At 47.1% G+C, this 27,683-nt stretch overlaps 1 protein-coding gene across 1 annotated transcript in view; it reads right to left on the bottom strand.

Moving 5' to 3' along the window:
* RNF175 (ring finger protein 175) overlaps nucleotides 1-11,524 on the bottom strand; it is a 62,437-nt gene extending 50,913 nt beyond the window's left edge. The window contains exons 1-2 of the mRNA XM_068990210.1: nucleotides 11,474-11,524; nucleotides 2,809-2,846 (exon numbers count right to left, since the gene is read on the bottom strand). Of these exons, the coding sequence (XP_068846311.1) occupies nucleotides 2,809-2,846; nucleotides 11,474-11,524 (89 nt within the window). The remainder of the gene's footprint in view (nucleotides 1-2,808; nucleotides 2,847-11,473) is intronic.
* Nucleotides 11,525-27,683: the final 16,159 nt, after the last annotated feature.

Here is a 27,683-nt window from a genome sequence, read left to right as displayed (position 1 = left end):
TGGGAATTTCAAACTGGGGGTTTTCTAAGCTTTGATTACAAAGCTTTCCTAAGTTCTCAGTTCCCCCCTTTCCCCCAGGCTTGGGGGAAGGGACAGCAGAGAAGAGCAGCCTGAGTCTGTCAGTGAAACCAGTTCCTCTCTGCCCTTAGCTTGCCCACGTGCTTTTGGCCTCAGCCTTGTCCTTTCAAGGTGATCAGTGGGGATGAAAGCTCACTGGTGGGCTCTGAAGACCTGGGTTCCAACGTCCCCTCTGCCACATCATCCCCTTGGGAAAGTCAGTTATTCTCTCTGCACCTCAGTTTCCTCATTTTCAAATCTAAAATAGTGATCTCTCTGTACCTCACAAGACAGGTGCTCTGTAACTGTATGATAATTTATTTGTATCTGTATGAACAATAGTCTTCCCGGGTGGCTCAGATGGTAAAGAATCTGCCTGCAATGTGGGAGACCCAGGTTTGATACCTGGGTCGGGAAGATCCTCTGGGGAAAGAAATGGTAACCCACTCCAGTATTCTTGTTTGGAAAACCCCATGGACAGAGGAGTCTGGCGGGCTACAGTCCATGGGGTCGCAAAGAGTCAGACACAACCGAGCAACTAACACTTTCACTTTCATATGAAGAATAATACTCACTATTAGGTTGTATCATATGAAATTGCCATTTTTGGAAGTAAAAAACCCCTCCAATCAAATATTGGCAATTTCAAGTAATTTCTAACATTCTTAAGTAAAAGGATATCCGGCAGACCTAGAGAATACTATTTGTGGGGCTATGGAAAACCTCGGAGTTGTAGAAATTATTTTCATCATAAGGAGAAAGAAGAGGCCTAAGTATTATCTTAGGCACAAACATTCAGAGGGTGACTAAACGCTTCCGTGTTTAGTTGGACTTTTAATTTTATACCGTGGTAGACAAAACCACTGAAGTAGTATGTCACCTGGTTTAACCTCCTGTAGAAGAAGTGGCCTCCAAGAGAATCTAGAGCAGAGCTGCTTGACCTGGACTGTGACCTGGAAATCACTGAGGAGCTTTTGAAAATCACAGTGTCCAGGCTGGACCCCAGATCAGTGAAGTGACCCTTGCTTGGTGTTCTAGGCTGAACTGGGTTCCCTCAAAATTCATAATTCATAAGCTGAAGTGCTAACCCCCAGGACCTCAGAATGTGACTGTGTTTGCAGAAAGGGTCTTTAAAGAGGTAATTAAGGTAAATGGGGTCATTAGGACGGGTCGAGGCATCAGTAATTTTTACAGTCCCTCTTATGATTCTAAAGTGCAGCCTAAATTGGGATCTACTGGCCCAGAGGAAGAGAGAATGGTTCAGGAATTAGGTAAAAGTGGAATAGTATTTAATATGAACCTTGACAATTACTTTATAAATATTGGTTAGCATTAGCTTCTACCCCAAGTGAGGCACTATCAGTCACAAAATCTCTTAGTTTGCATTTAGTTAGGGCACTGATCAGAAAGCACTCCAAGGGCACCATCCTGTGACCTTTTAAAGCCACTTATTGGGTACCTGGTTTGGGTTTCTCTCTACCAACATTTCTACAGAGCTACCTCAGCAAGGGCTCCATCCAAATCCCAGGGGTGCCCCCTGCTGGAAAATGCACAGAAATGAGCCCACAGAGCCTCCTAAATATTTCTGCTGCTGCTATTGCTGCTGCTGCTGCTAAGTCGCTGCACTCGTGTCTGACTCTGTGTGACCCCATAGACGGCAGCCCACCAGGCTCCTCTGTCCCTGGGATTTCCCAGGCAAGAATACTGGAGTGGGTTGCCATTTCCCTTCTCCGTTAACTTACTAACATACGTTGTTAAAGCACTGCACTGGTTGAATCTCCTGTGCTCCTAGCATTTCCATGAATAATTAATAATTTCTCAACTATTCTCAAACTTCTCAGAAATCTATCTTCTCAGATAGAATCTGAGACTGTTAGTGCTGGGAGGTACCATAGATGTGCTGAGACCCCTTCATTGATCAAATGGAGAAGCTGAAGTCCGTATCAGGTAAACAATTGAATAAAATTATGTGGCTATTGGTCTCTGTATTGGAAGCTGAGCTTAGGAGCCGAGAATGATTTCTAGAAGCTCTTTAAAAAACATATTCATTCTTCTGAAGAAATGGGAAGGGAAAAAAATAAAAGGATACAAGCACTTACTTATAGTTTTTACATTCCAGGTCCAAAATAACTATTTAACACCCTGTGTAATACATAGATAGAAGAGTGGGTTTGTCATCAGTCTAAAATAGGACTTGCATAGATATCAAACAAAATATACTTTATAACATTAACGATTTTGTGAATATACGGTGAAAATGCATCTCAGATGGTTAACCTACATGGAAGTACTTTGGAAAGTATAAACCGTTGTAGAATGTAACAGATATCATCGATTTTGATTAGGAATACATTCATAATTGGTGACCATAATGCAAAAAAAGGAGGAACAGTTTTATTTCATTCGGTGCCCATAGGAGTCCAATGGCCCCAGAGTAGGTACCATAACACAGAAGAAATAGCCTAAAAGGAAAACAAGATGTATCTTGTGCCTAAAAGAACAAGGACATATAAGGACACATATTGAGGGACATATACATTCGTGGAGCAGCACGGAGCCCATTGCAGAAGGCCGATGAAACCCCTGCAGTGTGGGTCTATACAATCATTGTGCATACATGGCTTTGCTAACCCACCTTCTCTCCTGGGGAATTTATAAGTAAAACGATGGCTGCATTTAATTTCTTGAACTATTACAATGGAAATCTAATTTTTAGTATATCAGCTATTAAAAAAAATACAAATCACTTACTTCCACTCATCCTCCTCAGAAAGCTTTGTGTGGGAGATCTGAAAAACATAAAAAGATCCATTCTCAAAATTTTCTTGTTTCCTTAGCTTCCATTTTACAGTATTACATGAGAAACTCAAACCATGAAAAATATTGATGTTTCCTAGTACTGTAATAGTTTAGAATGAAAACTCTAACAAAATACTTAATTATGGAACTAAATACACACACACACGTACACCCAAACAAAACAGTAATCAGGTCACTATGAATAAATACTTGATTCTGCTCTCTAAGGTCAGGAAACCACATGAGGCTCCATTCCTGTGGTTTTGTTTGGCAATTCAGTCAAAGTTGTAGAAGTGGCCTCCCAACAGGCAGTGCCCCCCTGGCTTCTGATGTAATCTATGAATTGGAGAACTTGTGAAAAACATTTGTTTTGCTGGTGTCTTAAACCATGCCAGTGAGAACTTGGAGATGACATTCTCCAGGTTCAAGGATTTAGAGTCAGAGCTGACCAGCTTCTTGTTTGGAGCATTGTTGTGTCCTCCTGTTTGTTTACCTTTAACCCTGATCACAGAGAAGGGGGTAATCTGGCCCAGCCCGTGGGCTGGATGGGAGAGCATTCCCAGCAAAGTGCTTGAGGCTGACCTACAGGGTATACCCACGTGCTGCTGATCCACTACATTGGGTCATTCGAAACTTCTAAGGCTAATTTTTGGAAAGACATCATTGTATAAATTTTCATGGAGAATACAGACAGCTTAACCTCTAGTCCAGTAGCATCAAAAGCTGAAATCCCCAATGATGGCAAAGAAGAAAAGGCCAATAAAGCTTTTATTACACAAATCAGACATTAAACAAGTTTTTTTTTCCCTTTGTTTTCTTGAAATCAGTTCAGTTCAGTTCAGTTGCTCAGTCGTGTCCGACTCTTCGCAACCCCATGAACCGCAGCACGCCAGGCCTCCCTGTCCATCACCAACTCCCACAGTCCACCCAAACTCATGTCCACTGAGTCGGTGATGCCATCCAACCGTCTCATCCTCTGTTGTCCCCTTCTCCTCCTGCCCTCAATCCTTCCCAGCATCAGGGTCTTTTCCAATGAGTCAGCTCTTCACATCAGGTGGCCAAAGTACTGGAGTTTCAGCTTCAACATCAGTCCTTCCAATGAACACCCAGGACTGATCTCCTTTAGGATGGACTGGTTGGATCTCCTTGCAGTCCAAGGGACTCTCAAGAGTCTTCCAACACCACAGTTCAAAAGCATCAATTCTTCTGTGCTCAGCTTTCTCTATAGTCCAACTCTCACATCCATACATGACTACTGGAAAAACTATGGTTTCCCTGGGGCTCTCTGCCGCTGGCTGATCCTACCAGGTGGTCCCTGATATCCAAATGAAGGTTGTGGCACTTGGGCTCAAGGCTGCCTTCTAGTGGCAGCCCTCAGGGAAGAGCAGGGCCAAGTCCCCTCCTTAGTGGGATATGGCCGACTTGACTGGCTTCTGCTTTGGGAATGAGCCTTGTAGCCACACAGACCCATCCAGTACCAAACACTGAGCTGAATGGAGCTCCGGGTAACCCAGGCGCATCACCAACCTGCACTTGTCTCCATTTCCTTCTCAGAGGCTGGAGACTGACGTAAAAACTGCTCTTATCTACTTCACTGCAATACTGTGAATATAAATAAGACACTAGAGGAGAGTTTTCCAAGAAGGTGCTTCATCCAAGGGCCAGTCATCTCAGTAAAAGTTGCAACCAAGACTTCATGGGTCCCCTTTTGGCTGTTCAAGATCTTTGGCTTCACAGTGCTTTTTGTTCAAATTAGCTTAAAACAGGGCACTGGGTTTTTAGTTGAGAAGATACCCTTCCTTTGACTTTTACAGGTAATGTAGCTTTGGGTATAAATGTGTAACTACCCACCAGATTCCAAGTCTTGTTTTTGTTTTTTTATTGAAGTATAGTTGATTTACCATATTATAATAGTTTCAGGTATACAGCATAGTGATTCAGTATTTTACAGATGATCCTCCATAAAAGTTATTACAAGATAATAGCTGTAATCCCCTGTGCTATACAACATGCCCTTGTTGCTTATCTATTTTATACATAGCAGTTTCTCTCTCTTAATCCACACCCCACATCCCTACAGCCACCGGTATGTTCCCTGTATCTGTGAGTCTGGTTCTGAAGTCATTTTAAATGGAGTATGATAAACTGTTCTACTGAAGACGAGGAAAGCTTAGGGAGTGGAGACTGCAGCTGAAACAATTTCTGCTAAATACAATAAAGAACTTCCTTAGCTCAAGTGATATTGAAACAATCTTCTTATTCTTAGGGAAAAAGCAAACTACGATGGTGGTACAATTAGAGACATCTCTTTTCTAGTAATGGTTTCCTATAGTACAATTTTTCTTTTTCCCTAGCATGGAATCTATTTTTTGAAAGATTTTTTTATGGTATGTTATTATGTAAGCCCATCCAGGGGCTTAAGAGGACTTATTTTGGAAACTGAAATGACACTAAATTTCATCTGAAGGATAAGCATAAGGATATCCAGGAAAATTCAGGAGCTGAGTGAAGACTAGGGGTGTGGTCTGTCAGCCACTGAAACCCACAGCACAGCCACAGAAATTAGCTGACGGCCTGCGGGCCCAGGAACAGGAAGACAGTGAGTGGGCAGAAGAGCCCAGGAACAGACCTAGCCGCAGATGATGAGCGAGCTACTTCAGAGCAGTGAGAAAGAAACGGATTGTTCAGTAAATGGTGCTGAGACATGGAACTCTACTCAGGGTTATGTGCCAGCCTGGATGGGAGGGGGCTGGGGGGAGAGTCACATACATATGTATGGCTGAACTCCTTCGCTGTTCACCTGAAATTACCACACCATTGTTAATTGGCTATACCCCAAAACAAAATAATGGAAAAAAAAAATGGTGCTGAGACCATTAGCTAGTCCTTTGAGAAAAATGTAAAGCTGGATCCATACCCAGCTTCAAAATAGATTCCAAAAGGATCAAATATTTAAATGTGAAAGGAAAACCTGAAAAGTGCTAGAAGAAATACAGTTAAGCACTTTAATAATACCTCAGGGAAAAAGGCATTTCTAAGTATGACATGGAACTCAGAAACTGTAAAAAATCGATGAATTTTGAGGACAAAAAACAGATTAAAATCACCTGTATTTGAAAGATAAACTGGAGAAAATATAACATATGTGAAGGCAAGAAGTGGCTAAACTGAATAGAAAAAGAGCTTTTACAATTTAATCCAAAAGAGATAAAGCATTTGTAAAGGGCAAAGCACATGAACAAGACATTCATAAAAGAGGAAATACAAATGGCTCGTTTATGCAAAGATGGTTCAACCCTCTAGTGATAACTCTGGAAAAGCCTTCCCGAAAGCAAACGTTCTATGCTGAAGACCCTCGGGAGGGCTGAGGGGTGGAGGGAGCCTAGCCCTTCTAGAAGTGTGGCTGCAGCTGCGTTGAAAATAGAAGGTTCAGTCCGTGTGAGACTTAGTGTCATTCTCCACCCCACCCCAGCCTGGGGGAATTCGATGGGGCTCAGAGACCCAGGCTCTGGCAGGGAGGGCGGAAGCATTTAAAGTCCTCATCTGGAGGGGAGATTCCAGCCTGGTCTTCCATCAGGCTCCATGGGCACTGCCCTGCTCTAGAAGCCTCCCCTCTACCCCCATGCATCTCAAATTTGGAAACACAGAGGATTTTTTCCCTCTTTTCTAACTCAAGAATATATTTTGAGGGAATTCCCTGGTGGCCCAGTGGTTGGGACTCTGTGCTTTCAGTTTGGAGGGTGCCGGTTCAATCCCTGGTTGGGGAACTAAGATCCTGAAAAAAAAAAAGAGGGCCAAAAAAAGAGGAAATATTTTGAAAGCTTGAGTAAAAATTGACTGAAGATGGCTGGTATAGGCTGATGTTCTCAGGTGGACTGGAGAAGAAGGGGAGAAATAAAGATCGGTCCGAGCCCCAGAAAATCAGAGATAGAGGTGTTTTTTTTTCTTTTTAAATTTAAATTTATTTATTTTAATTAGAGGCTAATTACTTTACAATATTGTATTGGTTTTGCCAAGATAGAGTTTTTAATTTGCACCCTCCTCTCCACCCCAGGCCATCCAAAGCTGGTGTCTCAGTGGACCAGGCCCCCATCATAACCACACTGCCGCTCTCCCTCCATCCAGTGGGTAGTTTGGAAGCAGATATGAACTGCCTGGAAATCCTGAGTCTGAGAAGTGAGGAGGTGAGCTGTGCAGTGGGTTGCTTCCTATCAAGAGTCCTTGAGGCATCTGATGGGACCAGTCCTAGCATTGGTTTCTGTTCTGCAGGGGGGATGAACCTGTCCCTCCCTACCCAACCCCCAAATATATGGCCTATTTCTGACCTCTGGTCCCTATGACTGTGATCTCATCTGGAAAAAGAAAGAATCTTTACAGGTGTGATTAAGTTAAGGATTTGGGGATGGGATCCTCCAGGATTTAGGGTGTGCCCTGAACCCTGGAGTCGATATAAGAGAAAGTCGAAGGGCCATCTGACACCTGGAGACACACAGGCATGGAGAAGGAAGCCACGTTGAGATGGAGGCAGTGACTGGAGAGAAGCGGCTACAAGCCCAAGACACCTGGAGTCCGCTGAAGTTGCAAGAGGCAAGGAAGGTTCACCCTAGAGTCTCTGAAGGAACCGTAGCCCTGCCTACACACAGGTTTTAGACTTCCGGCCCCCAGAACTGTGAAAGAGTAAGGTTCTATTTTTCTTTTTTTTGGTAAAGATTGATTGCTTTAGTTTTGGCCGTGCTTAGTGCTCACTGCTGAGCGTGAGCCTCCCCTGCTCGTGGTGAGCAGGGGCTGCTCTTCCTGCTGTGCACGGGCGTCTCATCACACTGGCTTCTCGGAGCACAGGCTCTAGGCATCCTGGTTTCAGCAGTTGTGGCGAGAAGGCTGAGTTGCTCCTTGGCATGCAGAATCTTCCCAGACCAGGGATGGAGCCCGTGTCCCCTGCATTGGCAGGTGGATTCTCAGCCACTAGACTGCCAGGGAAGCCCTATTTTTTTCTATTTCTACTTTTTCCCTTTCTATCAATATTTTTAAAGTTTTCTCTATTTAAAAATATTACTTTTTATTGGACTATAGTTGATTTACAATGTGTTAGTTTCAGGTGTAAGCAAAGCGAATCAGTTATACATATACATCTTCTTTTGTAGATTATTTTTTTAAGATTCATTCTTTTTTAGATTCTTTTATCATATAGGTTATCCCAGAATGTGGGCTTTCCTGGTGGCCCAGATGGTAAAGAATCTGCCTGCAATGCAGGAGACCTGGGTTCGATCTCTGGGCTGGGAAGATCTCTTGGAGAAGAAAACAGCAACCCACTCCAGTATTCTTGCCTGGAGAATCCCATGGAAAGAGGAGCCTAGAGGGCTACAATCCATGGGGCTGCAGAGTCAGACACGACTGAGCGACTAACATTTCATTTTCATTTTTTTCTTTTTTCAGAATGTGGACTTCCCTATGCTATACAGGAGGTCCTTATTAGTTATTGATTTTGTATATAGCGCTGTGTATATGTCAATCCCAATCTGCCAATTTATCCCTTCAGTAAACTCCTCTTGTTACGGCAGCTCCAGTAAATGGATACCTGCACATCCAGCCCCAGCAGGCAGCCACTACACTCGGGTGAGCAAACCGCCTGCGGGCAGGGAGGGCGTGCCTCCTGAAAGCCAGGGAGGCAGCAGAGGTCCTGGTGGACCTGCAGGCAGGCCTGTGAGAGCAGCTTGGCTTATAATCTTCAGACACAAGGCATGTGGGCCTTTACCTGTACTCTTGCTCTAGGCCTGCCACCTAGCTGGGGATGCTGGCTGCCAGGCAGCATGTGGAAGAGGATGTCTCTGCGATACTGTCCAGGCCAAGAGAAAAGGCTTACAGATATGGACTGGCATCATCCTTCCTATGAAAAGGCCTGGCTAGGTTCTCCTCCAGTGCAGCCTACCCTTCCACAAGCTCTCCCTGCTTAAAGAGCTTCCAAACAGTGTTTTACTGTCTCCCCTTTAACACAGGCAGACAGCCAAAGATGACCAAGTGCTGGAGACAGGAGAGGGCTCTGCACCCACGAGGACAAGGACCCCAGGCTTTAGAAATGGAAACAGACAAAAATCTTAGAAAAGAAAAATTTGAGAACTGAAAATAAAAAATCTAATGGAAATGTTGAAGATAAATAATGAAACTCCCTCAGAAAGAATAAAAAAAAATAAACACCAAAACAAAACAAAACAAAACAAAAAACCAAAAGAGGTAGAAAAGAAGAAAGAAAATATAAGAAAATTAGAGAATCTGTCCAGGAAATCTTATATCCAAAAAGAAGATTTCCAGAATAAGAGAGCAGAGATGGCTAAAGTCAAGAAATTAACAGAAATTATACAGGAAAATTCCCACGGCTTGAAAGACACCTGTTTCGAAGGAAAGGACTCACCAGGTGCCCAGCAGAGCTGATGAAAAAAGAGCCACATCAAATTACATCAGTAGGAAGTCTGAACATTGTGGTTCAAAAGGAAGAGCCTATACACAGAGAAGACACGGGTCAAACGCAAAGGCTCCAAACCCAGGAGTTATAAGAGAGACCCGCTGACATGCTCCAGCATGTTGAGAAGAGCCTGGCAAGTGAGTTTGGGGATGAGTCCAGGTCTGGCAGTGAGCTTGGTGAGGAATGGGTGAATGGTGCACAGAAAATGAAGGAACCAGAACTGAAGGGAGTGCAGAGTAGTTCAGGGTGTACATGGAGTGACCGGCTGGGGGTGACGAGGATTCGCGTGGAGCCCCTGACATAGGCAGTGAGTGAAGACAGCCAACGTGTGATGCAACTAACGTGAGAGCCTGGAAGAAAGCAAGTCATGGGCATGGGGTGGGGTGAGAGTGGACAGGTTGGTGGGAGAGAGTGTAGTTCTTATCCCCCATAGCAGGGACCCGATCCAACAGCACTAGTGACTAAAAATCAAGAAGTGTTGTATGACCGCATTGTTGAAAATATGGAGCATAGACCAGAAAAAAATGACTGAAAAAGTTGAAAATCATTGCCTCTGGGGAGTGGAAATCAGAAGTGGGGAAGGGTGAGTGGAGTAGAGCTGCTGGTTTTGTGTTTTAAGTCTACAGAATTCTACAGAATTATTTGACTCTTGAAATTCTGGATGTACAAAACATTGATAATAATAATAAAGCCTACAGACCATTTAGAAATGGTCACCCCCTGGCCACCACTTTTAATGTCCCTCCTGAGGTCCCATGTCCCTTTTCAGCCTCACCTCCCTCCATTGCCTCAGCACACTCTCTGCACCATCCAAGCAGAACTTTCTGTCCCCCAGTGGTTTTCCTGCACCCCCAGCCTCCCTTCTGGGCTGCCCGGGGCCCACCTCCTGCAGGGCGCCCTGCAGGACAGGCCCCTCCATTGGAGGAAGTTGAGACACTGGACATCTTGAGGGACATGCAGTTTCCTTAGAGCCTCTTCATTTTGGAAACTCCCAAATGCATACCTAGCTCTTTCCCTTAACTTTCCCCCTTCTTTAAGACAAGCCTTCTGAATTTCTACCAGGGTCACAGAAAAGGGCTCCCTCCGCCCTTTTCCCATGCTCACCACTCCCCAACAATTTTCTTCACCTCCAAAAAGGTGGTACTGCTGCTCCCTCCATCCAGAATTCCTAGCCTCCCTAGTCATCACAAGGTCAGCTCGCACCCACTCTCCAAGGCCAAGCTCAATGCCATGCCCCTCACTAGCCTTGCCCATCCCCACTGCCAATTGCAACCCCCTGCTTCTTAGAAATCTTACAAAGCTTCACTTGCACCTGTTTTGGGGACAGTAATTTCTTCCTGCTCTCAGTGAGTTCTTTTTGTCCTCCTTTTACTGCTCTTCCAGAAGGTGAACTCCCAGAGGAAAGGCCCACCTCTAATTGCACGGTTACTCCCTCCCGTATCCCAGTCCCCAGTACCTGGGCACGGCCTAAGAACTGTCAGATGAATGCAAAATAAATAAGTGGACAGGGTTTGAAACCACCACCAGGAGGAGGAAGAACGTGACGGCCCAGTGATTCTCAGAGCTCAAGCAGCAGCACCCCCTGGGGACTGGTTAGACTGCAAATGATCAGGGTCTACCCCAGAAGCGAGGCTTGGAGACCCTGGAGGCGGAAATCTACATCTGTGGGCACAGCCCTCCAGGTGGCTCTGCCGCAGCCTCCTGAGTGAGAACCACGGAGTCAGCCTGATGTACCCGCAGCACCCCTCAGCCGTCTGCTCAAGGCCCCGGCCTTCACCCGGGCCCTGGGGGCTTCTGCCAGGGAGCGGGGAGCAGGTGGGCAGCCAGTGCGCAGGGCGGGGGGCGGACAGGGCCGAGCAGGGTAAGGTTCACCCCGGAAAAGACAGAGTGGGTGGGGGGAGGGACAGGAGGACGAGAGGGGGAAAGGAGGGGAAAGGGAAGGGGAAGGGGAGAGACAGAGGGAGACGGAGAGAACTGCCTCCCGGAGTGGGGAGGAGTGAGGACAAGCCACAGCATCTTCCAGAAGGTCCTTCGCCCCTCCATCCCGGCGGCCCGGCGCGCGCGCGGGAGGGGGCCTTGGAACCGACCTGTGCAGCGGGCAGTGCCTGCGCGGGCCTCGGGACCGCGACCCGGCGACGCCGCCCGCGCCTGCGCCCGTACCTGCTCGTGCTGCGGGGGCCCCTCCGGGCCCGGGGCCGCCCTCGCGGCCATGCCGCCGGCGCTCAGGGCCCGCTGCCCGGGGCTCCGCGTCCGCGGGTCCCCGCCGCCCCGCCCCGGGCCGTGCGGGCCAGATCGCCGCGCGGGACCCTCCTGCGGAGCAGGGACGCTCATGCGGGTCACCGTCGCCGCTGAGGGGGCCCTCCGGGGCTCGGGGCCCTCTGCAGGGAAGCCATTCCGCCGGCCACTATGGCCGGGAAACCCGTGCGCTTCCCCGCACCCCGCACCCCGCACCCCATCAGCCATGCGCGGGGCTGGACCCAGCGGCTTCGTTACCGGGAGACCAGGCGGGAGGAGATGGGAGTCTGAGAGTGAGGAACGGAGGTGAGAGAGGGGCGAGGAGGAGAGGGGCCCTTGTTTTCTCTTCAGTTCTCTCCCTCAGCGGAAGACAAGAGGTCAGGTGCCGGTCCCCATGTGGGGAGGCCGACCCTGCGCGGCCGCCCAGTGCTGAGCCTTTCCCTGGCCTGGCCGCTTCTTGCTCGGTTCTCTGCAGCCTCAGTCATGGGGACAGCTCCTGGGCGGAGCCCCATCGGCCCCTCCACAGTCTCTCCGAAGGAGAAGACTTCCCTGTGGGAGAAGTACACCCGCTTAGCCCCGCGCTGCTGCAGGCCCCGGGCCTTCCCCTGAGGGAGCACCCTCCTTGTCTTTGTCCCCTTCACCTTCTAAGAGACCCTCCTTTCCCCTCAGCGTGAGACCCCGCAGCCTGGACTTACACAGGGACAGCTGGAGTACTTCCACAAGCCTTTAGGAACACGTGGGTGTCAATTCAGGGCACTGGACAAAGAGAGGACGCCCGAGGGCATAGTGTGGCTTACAAAGTGTGACTTAATTCCAGCTGGTGCTGGCTCCCGTTTTTTGTGATGGCATGTCCAAGGAGCTACCAGGGACCCTGACCACAAGATATGGACCCGTCCTGGCCACTGGGGACCTACAGCCGGCAGGGGGGAGAGACAAAGATGCAGTACACTTTACCACGAGAAGTGCGGCAGCGTTCCGGCCTTGGTGCCTCAGAACTCTGGAGGGGTTGTTAAAACTCTGTGGCAGGGCTGGCCCCATTTCTGGTGGGTCTGGGCTGGGGCCTAAGAATCTTCCTTCTTCACAAGTTTCTTGTGGTGGCTGCCCAACCCCTGCAGGCTGCTTTGTAGTGTGATCAGGGTGATGCAAAGGCCTGGAGGCTGGAGAAAACTTTGTGAACTGGAGAATCCGAAATAAAAGTAACAGCTGACACGGGTGTAAGGCTTACTAGGTACCAGGCCCTCTTCCGAGGACTTTACTGTGTTCAATCCTCACAACAACCACCTGAGGAAGGCAATACTATCTGCAAATGGATAAAACAACCTCTAAAATGATAGGTGAGAACACTAATACACAGAGAGGGGCAGGTGTTTGCTCAGCTTTCAAAGCTGGCAGGCAGTGCGGTGGGGATTTGAACCCAGAGAAGCCATGACTCCATGGCTTGGGCCCATAACCACTCAGGGAAGGTCCTGGGGGAGCAGATCAAAGTCTCTGTAATTCATATTAAACGGTTTGAACTGCAGCCTAAGGAGCATGGGAAACCATTTCAGAGTAGTAAGAACGTGACATTTCTAGATCAGCCTTTTGGCTTCAAGCGTGCGGAAGGGAGCTTAGCTAGGACCCATTGCAGGACAAGCCAGGAGCCTGTTGCTGAAGTTCTAGCTAAAGGTGGCATATGGGAGTCTGTGCAGGGCCTGGGTGAGGGGAGATAGAGGCCTGTGGATAGAGCTGAATGACTTAGGCGATCAGTTCTCTAGGGCTTAAGTGATCTTCAAGGACGGTGCCCAGGCGAGCGGTCTGAGCAGCAGGGCACTTGGGGAGACAGGGCTGCCATCTCTGACAGTAGAAACGTGGAGAGTGCAGCAGGTTTGGGGGAACAAAGATAATGAGCTCATTTGCACATGTTCTCTCTCTACCTGGCTCCTGGCCTCTCTTCAAGTGGCAAAGGCCACTTTTTCTCTCTAGCCCAGCAGGCCCTCAAATTCTAGATTCTTCCAAGTCTGCTCCCCTCTCACCTCCAAAAAAGACCAGAATTTCCTGTCCCTATAGAATTCTGGCCCATTATCATAAGTCCTGTCTCTCTGCTGTGAGACTCTCTTCCCTGGTTGATTGACACCAGAAATACCCACCTATTTCACTGGTGACACAGGTGAAACAAAGGCAGTCATCTTCTTTCTGGCTTCAGCTCCACCATCAAAAAGTCTTGTTGCTCGCCCTCTGGTAGGCAGTGGTCGATTGGCCACTATTCTCCTGTCATTGGGGCCTCCTGGTGGCTCAGAGAGTAAAGAATCTGCCTGCAATGCAGGAGGCCTGGTTTGATCCCTGGGTGGGGAAGATGCCTTGGAGAAGGAACGGCTACCCACTCCAGTACTCTTGCCTGGAGAATCCCATCGACAGAGGAGCCTGGCAGGCTACAGCCCACGGGGTTGCAAAGAGTTGGACACGACTGAGCAACTAACCGGAGAAGGCAATGGCACCCCACTCCAGTACTCTTGCCTGGAAAATCCCATGGACGGAGGAGCCTGGCAGGCTACAGCCCACGGGGTCGCAAAGAGTTGGACACGACTGAGCGACTAACACCTTGGCTCTTCTTCATTCTCCTGTCGTACTGGGTTCCCTCTGTGACCAAATTCCTGGTGGCCAGAACCAATCTCTTATTTCTCAATCAGTTAACCACTCTGGAGGAGTTCACCTGATCAAATTATGTAATTTGCAACTTTGATTCCCAGATCAAATGATTAGCAGCTGACTCTGTCATCACTAAGGAGAAGAGGATAATCTGTTGTTTAGCTGTAATCTCTCCAGCATGTTAGCCCTACTCTGCCATTTCCTGTCATCTTCCGGTCTAGAATGTGGCTGCTGCTGCTGCTAAGTCGCCTCAGTCGTGTCCGACTCTGTGCGACCCCATAGACGGCAGCCCGCCGGGCTCCCCCATCTCTGGGATTCTCCAGGCAAGAACCCTGGAGTGGGTTGCCATTTCCTTCTCCAATGCATGAAAGTGAAAAGTCAAAGTGAAGTCGCTCAGTCGTGTCTGACTCTGTGCGACCCCATAGACAGCAGCCCACTAGGCTCCTCTCTCTCTGGGATTCTCCAGGCAAGAACCCTGGAGTGGGTTGCCATTTCCTTCTCCAATGCATGAAAGTGAAAAGTCAAAGTGAAGTCGCTCAGTCGTGTCTGACTCATAGCGACCCCATGGACTGCAGCCCACCAGGCTCCTCCGTCCATGGGATTTTCCAGGCAAGAGTACTGGAGTGGGGTGCCATTGTGTAATGATGTAGAAGAAGTGAGCTAATATCATAAAGGTGATTGAAAAACAAAGTGGAGTCAAGACTAGCTAAACAAATATGGTATATGGTATAGAAAGAGACAAACAGACCCATGGAACAGAGTAGAAAAACTCCAAGTGGACGCACGCACTGGAATGATGAATCAGCAGGGAAAGGATAGACTAGTTAGTAATTAGCTTATCCATCTGAGAAAAACTGACCATATATCAAGACAAAGCAGATAGTTTAAAAAGCAAAACTTTAAGATGATTTCAAAAATTATCTTTGTCATCTCAGTGTAGTAAAGATATATTAAAACTAGACTCAGAGGAACAAACCATAAAGGAAAAAATTCACAAATTAGCCTATGCTGAAATGTAAGATTTCCATATGTGTATTTATCTAGCTGCTAAAGATTAGTGCACAGAATAAACAACACTGTTAGAAATAAATTTTTAAAAACAGCTTAATCAATAGAAAATGGTCAAAGGATGTAAACCAATTGGAAAGGATAAAGTTATGAGATGTTTCTGTAATTTAAAGAAAATTATCGCATTTATGTATATGAGCTAAACTAGAGGATGGTTCACAGGCATGCCTTGTACAGGTTAAATTACCAAATGCAATGTGGGTCCCTCCAGCTTTTTACCGGCTCTGTGTGTGTGTGGTCAGTCCTGTCTGACTCTTTGTGAACCCATAGACTGTATTTCCCCAGGCTGTTCTTCCATGGAATTTTCCAGGCACGATTACTGGAGTGGGTTGTCATTTCCTCCTCCAGGGGGTCTTCCCCACCCAGGGGTGGAAACTACATCTCTTGGGTCTCCTGCATTGGCAGGCGGATTCTTTACCACTGAGCCACGGAAGTCCTCCACCCACTCTGTGTGCGGGGCAGCCGTGTCTAACTCTTTTTGACCCCATAGACTGTAGACCACCAGGCTCCTCCGACCATAGGATTTTTCACTGACCAACTGTTCATTTTCCCCCTTTCTCAACTGAGACCAACCAAACTGCCTTAGGCTGATGGTGCCACCTAGTGGTATGATCTTAAAAAAAGACCTCTAGTTGCTTTATAAATGATCTTTTTCAAGTAAGTTTCTTTTCCCCCTGTGCTCCTTTCCTCTTTCTCACATTGTTGTAGCCACACATTCTGGGAAACAAACTCACTCAGAAGGACAGCGCAGATAGCGGAATGCAGTTTATTACACCGGCGGGCCCGAGGCAGAGTCTCTTCTTAGCCAAGGACCCTGACCAGTTTTTCTGAAAACCTTATATACCCTAAGTGTATCTGCCAAACCCACCTTCCCAAATTCCCTGAAACTAGTCTGAACAAAGGAAAAGAAAGATACAATCAAAGTTAACTTGTGACTCATATGCCTTAAGCCTAGGTAGTTAACCCCAGACAGGTATCAATAGGCCTGTGGTCATACTCCAATAAGCATAATAGAATGTATGATTCTATTGGGTTACACAGATAATAAGGGTATTCTTTTAGGCAACAGAAAGTCTCAGTATGAGCCCTGGGGCTCTTCCATCCAGGGGGCCTGCTTTTCCAGTTGGTATGTCGTTTCCATAGATACTGGGCGTCTAGCTCAAAGTCCACAGTCTGGCCCGAGACGGAGTCCTGCTTTCAACATGGAGCCTGTTCTGTTTCCTCCTTCATTCCCCCCTCTTGATGCTCTTCACTCATAGTATGAGCATCATTCACAGGGATATATTACATCCTGCTCTCCGACCTCTCATTTGGGAGAATGACGTCAACCTTTGGGTTACAAAGTTCATAATACATTGTAAAATAAAGGGTTCACAGAGCAGAACTATCAAGGCAACTATAACAATGGTAAATATAGTTTGCCACCAATCACCCTTCACCCAAGATAGGACCGAAGTCCGAAAAGGAAGATTATCATCAGATGTAACTTTTACCTGACCTTTCATGTCATCCTGGGTGGCTGATATACAGCGAGATAAATTAGGAATATATGCACAACTTTCAACTTTGATTATAGCACAGGTCCCTCTTTGTACTGAAACTAAGGTTAGTCTCAAGACGATACCAGCAAGTCCTTGTAGCAGCAGTTGATTGTAGAGCCTCATCTCTGTTTCTTCTTTAAGATGACCTTGGTTTCACAGGGATCAGTGGGGTCTTTTTGTGTAGCCCACCCGGCGTCCTTCGGGTCTGCGGGGTATGCCCTCTTCACCCTCATGTGCTGGATCCAGGGAGTGACACCTGCAACTTTAACTGCAGCAGGGCTGGTTAGAACAACAGTATATGGACCCTTCCAATGTGGGGCCAAGGAGTCATGTTTCCAGTCCTTGACCACACCTGATCCCTGGGCACAAATTCGTGAATCTGTTCCCCAAGGGGGGATGGCACCCTTTTCTGTACAAACTTAGTTACCTGATTTATTACCTTACCCAGTTGTTCCACCTGCTGTGAAATCTCATCTCCCTTTACCTGAGGCAAATTTGTTGACACCTGTTTTATTATGGGAGGGGGCCTCCCATACACAATTTTGTATGGAGAGGAGCCATGGGACTGTGGGGTCATCCCGAGTCTGAGCAGAGCCGTTGGAAACAAGTCCACCCAGGAACAGTCAGTCTCTAAGATCCATTTGGAGAGTGTCTCCTTAAGTGTCCGGTTAGTTCCTTCCACCATCTCAGAACTCTGGGGCCTATATGCTGTATGTAATTTCCACTTGATGTTTAGAGTTTTGCTTACTTGTGATACTAAATCAGCCACGAAAGCCGGGTCTGATCCAGAGCTGGTAGGAAATCCAAATCTGGGAACTGTCTCCTAGGCAGGCACAGGCTACTTCTGATGCTCTTTCAGTCCGGGGAGGAAAAGCTCCTACCCATCCTGAGAATGTGCATATGATGACCAGCAGGTAATGGTAGCATCGTTGAGGTTTCATTTCAGTGAAGTCCACTTCCAGGTGTTCAAAGGGCAGCGTGCCTTTTACCTGAATCCCTGGAGGTTTCTGTCTGTACCGAGAGGCAGCATTGACCCGTGAGTAGGCAGTGCAGTTCTGAGATTTTGTCCTGCATAGGGAAGAGAGGCGGGGAATCAAGAAATATTTTCAAATTAGCTCTTCCAGTTTATCATGGCCTAGATGGGTCGCTTGGTGTGTTAGGCTTGCCAGAGTGGGTGCCAGCTCCTCTGATACCAATAATTTGCCACTTGGCAATTCCCACCATCCTTTTTCAGTCTTGATGGCCCCTTCTGCTTTGGCTAGTTGGTTTTGGGCTTCAGTGTATTTTGGAGAGTCTAGCGTTAGCTCAGGTAGCTCCGCCAATATGAGAGCTTTAATAGGGGCTTCACTTGTCACCCCCCAAGCCCTCGGCTGCTTGTTTACTGGTCTTATCTGTCAGTCTGTTCCCTGAGCCTGGCGGGGTATCCTCTTTTTGACGTCCTCAGCAGTGTATGACTGCAACCCTTTCTGGTTCCCAGGCAGCATCTAATAGGGTCTTAATTTCTTTCTTATTTTTAATATCCTTTTTGCTAGCTGTCAAAGGCCTCCTCCTTATACAGAGCCCTGTAGTGTAGCAAAAGCATACCTGGAGTCTGTGGAAATGTTTGTCTTCTTAGCCTTTGAAAGCTGGAGGGCCTGGATTAGCGCATATAGTTCGGCCCATTGAGCGGACCAGTGTGATGGCAGAGAGCCAGCCTCGACGATGGCTTCTTCCATGATTACTGCATATCCCAACAGTCATTGTTCTTGTTTCACCAGGCTGGTGCCCTTGGCGTACAGGACCAAATCTGGGTCCGGGATTGGCTGCTCTCGAGTCAGGTCTGCTGGCATATTTCCTTGCAATCATGTGTGGGCCCACCTTCTCCTACAGGAAAGAGAGTGGCCAGATTCAGGGCCTGACAAGGCTCAGTAGTAACATGGGGTTCTCACATAACAGTCCCTGGTATTGAGTATCCGGGATGCTGACAGTCATTTATGGGGGTCCGCTCGCAGGAGAGTGTTGAGCTTATGCAGGACTTGTACGAACAAATCTTGGCCCAAAGTCAGCTTGGTTGCCTCCCGGACCAGTAAGGCAACTGCAGCAACTGCTTGCAAGCGTCCCAGCCACCTAGTGGCAACACTGACCAGCTGATTAGAGATAAGTCGCTGGTCTGTCCCATGTCCCCATAGTCTGGGACAACACTCCCGTAGCCACCTTGTCCTTTTCAGCCATGTGAAGAGTAAACGGCTTAGCAAGGTCTGCCAGGCCCAAGGGGGGTGCTGATGTCATTGTACCGGTTTGGAGTTCTATTACCAGTGGGACTTGTTTTGCAAGCCTGGGGTGGGTTCTCTTCCACCCAGACCTCAGGGAATTATTGAATTAACTTTCTCTCTCAACTGTTTAGCCCGTCCGGTTTCCCTTCTGGGAGATCTTGCAACCTCCATTCATCTTGAGGGGTTACTGAGAGGAAGAGTAAATAGGTGATTGAACCCATTCGAACAGTGGGTCTTTCGTGGGGGGAAAGGTCACTTGTGTCCCCAGTTTAGACAGCAAGTCTCTTCCTAACAAAGGCACTGGGCATTCAGGGATGTATAAAAATTCATGAGTCAGTTGGTGTCCCCTCATCTGACATTTTCAGGGTAGGCTAGAGGCACAAAAGCTGTATTTATCACCATCTGAGACCCAGCAGCCTCTTCCTGGGTCTATTGGTGTATAAAGTCTATAGGTCTCACACAGTCTTTTGCAGAGCTCAGAGGGTGATTCGCTTTCCCTGTGAATCACTTCAGAGGGTTTTGCAATACTCATAGCTTTTTGGGCCCCCCTCTTGAGACCTTGTAAAATAGTCACCCGATATCTCTCCAGGTGGCCTCTCCCTTCCTCTGTGTTACAGTCCCAGCTGGGCGCCTCATCAGGGGTGGCTGGTTCTCCCCACCGCTGCGGGTTTGCAGCACCCTCAGGTGCCATTTCTCTTAACCATTTTCTGGCCTCAGTTAGGATCCTGTGTCTTTCCTCAGTGCTGAAGAGGGAGACTAGTAGTTGGATTATGTCATCCTATGCAGGGCGGTGGGTTCGAAAAATAGTCTCCATTAGCCTAATCACGGCTTGTGGCTGCCCCGAGTACGGTGGAGCGTGTCTCTGCCAGTTTAATATATCCGTAGAGGAAAATGGCTGGTAATAATAGGCTACAGGAGGCTGATGGTAGTGCCCCATGTGTCCTGAACTGGAGGCTGTCATAGCTTTCTGAGGGGCATCTATAGTGGGGTTCTTTCCCCCTGTTCCTTGGCGGAGCACAGCTTCTGTCTAATTGCTGTGTTTTCTTCCTCCTTTCCATCAGTACTCACTGGGAGAGGTGGATACAATCTAGGAGGTCCAGCTGAGGCGGAATTCTGGGGGCATTGACCAGAGGTCTTCATTGCTGGGATTGGAGCCTGCCGAGACGGCGGCTCTATGAACTCCGGGAGAGCAGGTGGAAGAGCAGAGGCTGCTGCAGGCACTTTACCTGGCCCTGAGTTGGGCAGTAAGGCGGCCTCCGGTCCTGGTGGAGCACTGGGAGGCAGGCGCGTCATTATCCAGGATGGGGGAGGGGTCAGGTCATCCCCGTCCAAATCCTGTAGAATTTCCTTTTTTATCATCAGTCAATTTTTGTGCCATTAATCATTTTCCCTTTCCCTTCTGGATACAGAACCTTGTCCAAGAAGGAGGGTCTTGAGCTAACCCTAGCCGTGAGTCAATATATGGATACTGATCCAGCTGTCCTGGCTCTCTCTGACTATTGTATAGACTGCTTCCACTATTTTTAAGTTCATGGTGTTCTCTGGTGGCCATCCTACTCCCATAGGGGGCCATTCGACCTCACAGAGTATGTGGAGGCAGTTAGGCTTCATCTCCCCATGTGTGTGTTAGTTGCTCAGTCATGCCCGACTCTTTGCGACCCCATGGACTGCAATCCACCAGGTTCCTCTGTCCATGGGATTTTCCAGGCAAGGATACTGGAGTGGGTTGCCATTTCCTTCTCCAGGGGATCTTCCCAACCCAGGGATCGAACCCGGGTCTCCTGCACTGCAGGCAGATTCTTTACCGACTGAGCTACATAGTCTCCTCCAAGTCCCTTCTTGAAGTTTGTGATCGTGTACTCTAATACAGTTGCCTTAGACTCACTTCCCCCATCTTGCTTACCTTCTCAGACCTTCTTCTACTTTTCCGTTTTGTTCTGTCTACGAAGTTCTCAGTACCCTATGGACTTCTGATATTTCTACTCAACGACACTTTAACTGCCATTTTGCCTCCTTCTTAAGTGGGGTGAGAAGAGACTTACCTGCCAGATCCCAGAGGGAGAAGGGGGATCGGCATGTCTTCACCTGCCGGTCAGCACAGCCGAACCAGAACACCACGTGATCCAAGACTGTTTCTCCCTTAACTTTTGAAGTCCATTCTGTCTTGGTGGGCTTGATCAGGAGCGGATGAAAATACAGACGGGTTAAATATCCCATGTCCCAGGCTGTCTCTGGAAAAGCCATTTCATACTCATGTATCCCCCTCCTTCTAGCCTGACAATTCCGAGGGGGTCAAGAATTTCACAGCAGATGGGACACCTCCTTTGGGAGGGCAGAATACGAGCACACAGAAACCAAGTTTCTTCTCCTGGAAATCCCCTGGCAATTGCTTGGTAATAATTTTCCCCAAGACGGCGTGGACACCACCTCCTAAATGACTTTCACAAACTTCCTTCCTAAGCCCTAACATGCTTGTCAACCTGTGTACAAAGCAATCATTGCCACTTGCCTATTCCAGGCTCCTGTGGGTCTGTGGTCTGTGCCCCTTCTAATCCCTCCCAGGGGGGTGATCAGGCCCCCTTTTCCACCCTGTCGGGTGGGTTCCTCCTCACCTGAGCGCTCAGTTCCCCTGCTGCCATCCACTACCTGCTAACATGAAAGGTCCGGGCATTGAGAAGCAGAATCCTTCCAGAAGGGTAGGCGCCATCCCCACTCTAGAAGATTCGAGCCGCAAGGCCTCGGAGTAGTCCCAAATGGGACTTGTCTCCTCAACGTGAGGAGTTTCCCGGCCAATGCACCAAATGTTGTAGCCACGCGTTCTGGGAAACAAACTCACCCAGAAGGACAATGCAGATAGCGGAGTGCAGTTTATTACACCGGCGGGCCCAAGGCAGAGTCTCCTCTTAGCCAAGGACCCTGACCAGTTTTTCTGAAAACCTTATATACCCTAAGTGTACGTGCCAAACCCACCTCCCCAAATTCCCTGAAACCAGTCTGAACAAAGGAAAAGAAAGATACAATCAAAGTTAACCTGTGACTCATATGCCTTAAGCCTAGGTAGTTAACCCCAGACAGGTATCAATAGGCCTGTGGTCATACCCCAATAAGCATAATAGAATTATGATTCTATTCGGTTACACAGATAATTAGAGTATTCATTTAGGCAACAGAAAGTCTAGGTACGAGCCCTCTTCCATCTGGGGGGCCTGCTTTTCCAGTTGGTATGTCGTTTCCATAGATACTGGGCGTCTAGCTCAAAGTCCACAGTCTGGCCCAAGATGGAGTCCTGCTTTCAAGATGGAGCCTGTTCTGTCTGTTTCCTCCTTCAATATCCTTTTCATATTGATAGATAAAATCCATATCTCACCCTTATTATTACAGTTAAAATGGATCATTCAGGATGTCTTTAACTAGATGCAGTGTGGCCATGCGGAGGAGGGAAATGGAGGGACGGAGCCTAGGCATTTGGTTTGGGCTGTCCTCTGTGCCAGGTTGGTAATAGCAGATTACGTCTAAATGGGGGCAGTGGGGGCAGGTTCAAAACTATCTGGGCATTGTGGGTAATCAGCAGCTTACCTGGTCTCAAAAATCAGTATTAAAAGGGGCACCAAAAGTTCTGCCTTTCAGCGATTCTTGGGGTCAGAGGTCGCCTGAGGCATTGATGGGGGCGATCATTCCTTAAAGGGCAGGGACCCCAACGCCAGGTTCTACCTTGGAAGACAGAGTGGCTCAGTTCAGTTCAGTTTAGTTCAGTCGCTCAGTCGTGTCTGACTCTTTGCGACCCCATGAATTGCAGCACGCCAGGCCTCCCTGTCCGTCACCAACTCCCAGAGTTCACCCAAACTCATGTCCATTGAGTCGGTGATGCTATCCAGCCATCTCATCCTTGGTTGTCCCCTTCTCCTCCTGCCCCCAATCCCTCCCAGCATCAGAGTCTTTTCCAATGAGTCAACTTTTCGCGTGAGGTGGCCAAAGGATTGGAGTTTCAGCTTTAGCATCAGTCCTTCCAAGGAACACCCAGGACTGATCTCTTTTAGAATGGACTGGTTGGATCTCCTTGCAGTCCAAGGGACTCTCAAGATTCTTCTCCAACACACAGTTCAAAAGCATCAATTCTTCAGCACTCAGCTTTCTTCACAGTCCAACTCTCACATCCATACATGACCACTGGAAAAACCATAGCCTTGACTAGATGGGCTTTGTTGTTGGAGTGGCTACCTAGAGATAATTAAGCTGACTCTCCAACCCAGCACTTCAACCTGCATTCCCCCAGCTCCCTCTGGATGATAGGTTAGTCTTCAGGTGTCGACACTGGCCCCTTAGCATTGGCAGAAATCATGCAATTTCATCTGATTGCCGGCTGCCTGTATTCCTAACTCTAGTCAGTGTTTCCTAGTCCCTCACAGGGTAACCTTTACATTCTCCTGGAATTAAATCTGCTTTTCTTTAATCATTGTCCTCAAGACAAATAAAAGATACTCAACTTTATTTTTTAACTCATTCTTTAATTATTAGTATTATAACATTACTGACTTCTACTGTTTTTTTTTTTGGCTAAAATGTGGAGTATTTAGCTATATTATGGTTAAATGGAGTTTTGTGAGCTGGCCTATGGCCCCAGTCACCATTTATAACATCTTTTCTTTGGGAAAGTGTATTCTGCCGTTCAAACCACAGCCTTCCAAATGCACATTTGGAACACAATCCATTTGTGAGTTGGGAACTTTGTATTGATGTCTCTTGGCCCAGGGCAGCCCCACCACCAAACGACATGTGGTTTAAAGTTCATGTAACAGCTGGTTCATTTAAATAATGTTAGCTGGAGCTCCGTTTTCAGGTTCTCAGGTTGCTGGTTAATTTAAAATCGAGGAGGCAGCAGAGTGGCAGCGCTCAGAGACAGCATGTATGGGCCTCCTGCTCCCCGTAGAGAGATGGCACATCCCCCCCTTTTCATGGTTTTCCCTGCAGGCTTTAGGACTCAGCCTCTTCCGAGGGTAAGCTTTTCAGTTCTGCTGAACAATTGATCCTGAAATAGAAGAACTCCTTTTAAAAACCAACTATGCTTCCAAGCCTGGGAGTTCAGCTAGGGTCATTCTGGTTTATTGAGTGCAGGGGCCCTCTCAGCAGGAGGAAAAACCACATTTAAATCCTTGATGGGGATCCTCCCCCATCCCTCCTTGTTTTCATTTCCCGGTGCCTCTGCTAAGAAGTCTCATCTTTACTAATTTAGAAGCCAGATAGCCTGTCCCAGGCAAGCCAGCCACTTCACTGTCCTACGAAAAGAGTTAATATTTATCACACACGTCCAGGCACAGGGCTAAGCAGGCCTAATATCATTTAATCCCCAAAGTGACCTCCAAAGGAGGGCATCACGTCTTTATTTTGCCAATGAACCCATTTATAGTAGAAAAGGGTAATTGTTTTATCTAAGAATGCAGAGCTGTTGACATTGCCCCACCAGCGCTCTCATCCTTGAGTGGGGTGCCCATCCTGGGGTAGAAATTGTCATTTTTAGTTAAAATCCACGTATTGCCATCATAATTCCCCTGTGTATGTGTGTTAGTCGCTCAGTCATGTCCAACTCATTGCAACCCCATGGAGTGTAGCCAGGCTCCTCTGTCCATGGAACTCTCCAGGTAAGAATACTGGAGTGGGTAGCCATTCCCTTCTCCAGGGGATCTTTCCGACCCAGGGATCGAACCTGGGTCCTTTGGATTGCAGGCAGATTCTTTACCATCTGAGCCACCAGGGAAGCCTCATAATTCCTCTACTTCAGGTTAATTGCCAAGATCGTGTTGCACCTTTGTTCCACAAAAGTCACATTCCCGTGAAAGAAAAGCAGTAACATTCCTATTTTCTCTTGACTTCAGATATTTGTCCTATTTGGAAGTTTGGAGCAAGGTCAGTTATAGAAGCAATGCCAAGTTAACACAGTTATTATTTTCTGGAAAACAAAACTTCCAGTGTGCCTTTTTGGCCTTATGCCCTTTGCTCTCTACCTGCCATAATAGCTAAGACTTATTCTAGTGCCTACTAGTGCAAGGAACTTTACATATATTTAATCCTCAAAACCACCCTGTGAGATAGGTGTCCTATTCTTTACTGTCACTTGCAATGAAGGACAAATAATGGCTTTGGGGAAGATCCCCTGGAGAAGGAAAGTCTCACTCCAGTACTCTGGCCTGGAGAATTCCATGGACTACAGTCCATGGGGTTGCAAACAGTTGGACACAACTCAGTGACTTTCACTTTTCAAGGGCTGCTGGGTCATCCCTTCTGTTTACAATGCCTGTACCTTTCTTCATTTGGATCTGCCCAAGTCCCACCCCTCATCCAAGGGCCTGGACAACATTATTCTCTCATCAGGCTTGCCCAGACCCTGAGGCGGGGGGTGGGGGGAGCACAGCTTTCTCAACCCAGTGCTCTCAGGGCGATTTTGCATCTGCCTCTATTCCAGACAGCTTTGTTCAAGGTGCTGTCTTGAATGTCTCAGTCAGCTACCGACTGCAAACGCTGGAAGAGTAGAGACCCATTCTCATCATCTTTATTCCACCTTTGCATCTAGCACCATGCCTGCCCTGGAGCCTCGTGGAATTAGTGGTTTGGTCAAGTTCCCAGGACAGATGTTTTCCCTTAGCCTGTTGCCTACAGAGGTTCCTTCAGGAAGGGGAGGGAGATGGTGACATTGTGGCCACAGACTTTGGCTATCTCCCCATTATAGGACATTGACATGGATATAAAATAAAAGGCCTAAACTGTGCCCTTTTCATAGCTCCATGCAGTTCAGAATGTGTGTCTGCTACCTCTTGTTTAATAATGAGGCATTTTTCGCCAGATGGGGACACACTTCTGCCATCACTTAGATATGCTACATGAGATTGGGAGAAGGAAAGTTGTGTCAAGGTTAGGGCTTGAGTCTTTTCCATCCTGCCTGTTATTGTATTTTATGCTTGTCTTGAAGGAATGTAAGTTTTGGTGTTTAGCCATATAACTGCTGAAAATATGTGGTATGCGAGTGTTGGTGATATAGTTGCTTTTCTAATTTATTCCATAAATGCAGTAATCCTAGCACATCATATGATAGCGGGAATAGTGCATAGATGAAAACAAAACACATATTTACAATATTTTAGAGTATCAGAGAAATGGAATATCAGTAGTTTTGGTTGGTTGTTGTTGATTTCACCTTTCTTTTGGTTGGAGGAGGAAGGATTTCAATTACACCAAGTAACTAGATGGTTATAAACAAACATTAGGGGCTGGGCATGTTGTTCAATTATGGCTATTTTAAAATTTTAATATCTTGGCATGAAATTACTTATGTATGTTTAATTTTTATGGCAAACACATTTTGCTGGGTTCTCAAAAAAAAAAAAAAAAAAAGGAAAATTTTAGAAGCTGCCCTAGGTACAATATTTAGTGGGTTACTTTGAGTATAGTTAAACTTTCCCAGTTTAGGATTTTCCTGAAGATATTGACCAGAATGGCTGTTGTCGTGGGTCGTAGTCTTCAAAGGCAGTTTCGCGTGGAGAAGGCATGTGTGAGCTCACTGCACACCAAGACTTGAGTCCAGGTCTGGCTGCCACTACTACTGGAGAAATGTTTGGAGACAGGGTCTTTCTCATTGCCCCTTAGCTGCTGTTGTGTCCTTATCCTAAGTAAATATTCAAGGCATTATTAGTGTGAAATGGGGATGAAAAATCTCTTGGGAAGATGTTATCTGAGGGAAGAGTCAGCAAAGAGAATGGTCAGAACTGGTAACCTGAGCCTGAAAAACTTAATCATTTACTGGGTTTGGGAGAGTTTAATGATCCCTGTTTTCCAAATAGCCTGAGGAAGGGCAAGGACAGCGGCCAACGGGGAACAACTCCCAGGGAGAGCTGTTCATAAAAGGAAGATCAAGTTGTGGAAGGTGAAGTTCAATTGGTTTAACACATGTTGATTCTGAGGCCTTGCTAAACCACGCGGGCAGGATTGTCCACAGTGAGAGACAGGCTGACTCAGCAGAAGAGTTAGGGTTAGAGACAGAGAGCTGGTGTTTGGCCAAGGTCACTCTGTAGAGTAAATGGCATTGTCTAGAAAGTCTGTAATGTGAACAAAGAAGGTGGCCTGGGAGTTTAGTTGATAGTTAAGACAATGAGATTTAGAATAAAAAATGCTTCAAGTGTTGTTTATAACATACTTGCTGTTATCACCTTAAGTCTTGAGATGTCTGACTTTTTAAAAAATAACAGATTTGAGGTATAATTCACATACTATACCATTTACCCTTTTGTTGTCTTTGTTTGGTTTTGGCATCAGGGTGATGGTGGCCTTGCATAATGAATTTGGGAGTGTTTGTTCCTCTGCAAGTTTTTGAAAGAGTTTTAGAAGGATAGGCATTAGCTCTTCTCTAAATGTTTGATAGGATTCTCCTGTGAAGCCATCTGGTCGTGGGCTTTTGTTTTTTGGGAGATTCTTGACCACAACTTCAATTTCAGTGCTTGTAATTGGGTTGTTCATAATTTCTATTTCTTCCTTGTTCAGTCATGGAAGATTGAACTATTCTAAGAATCGGTCCATTTATCCACTTTATTGCCATATACTTGTTCATAAGAGTCTCTTATCATCCTTAGTATTTCAGCATTGTCTGTTGTAACCTCTCCTTTT

The sequence above is a fragment of the Capricornis sumatraensis genome, chromosome 17 (assembly GCF_032405125.1).
Source record: "Capricornis sumatraensis isolate serow.1 chromosome 17, serow.2, whole genome shotgun sequence".
NCBI classification, from domain to species: domain Eukaryota; kingdom Metazoa; phylum Chordata; class Mammalia; order Artiodactyla; family Bovidae; genus Capricornis; species Capricornis sumatraensis.
This window is presented reverse-complemented; position numbering and strand designations above follow the sequence as displayed.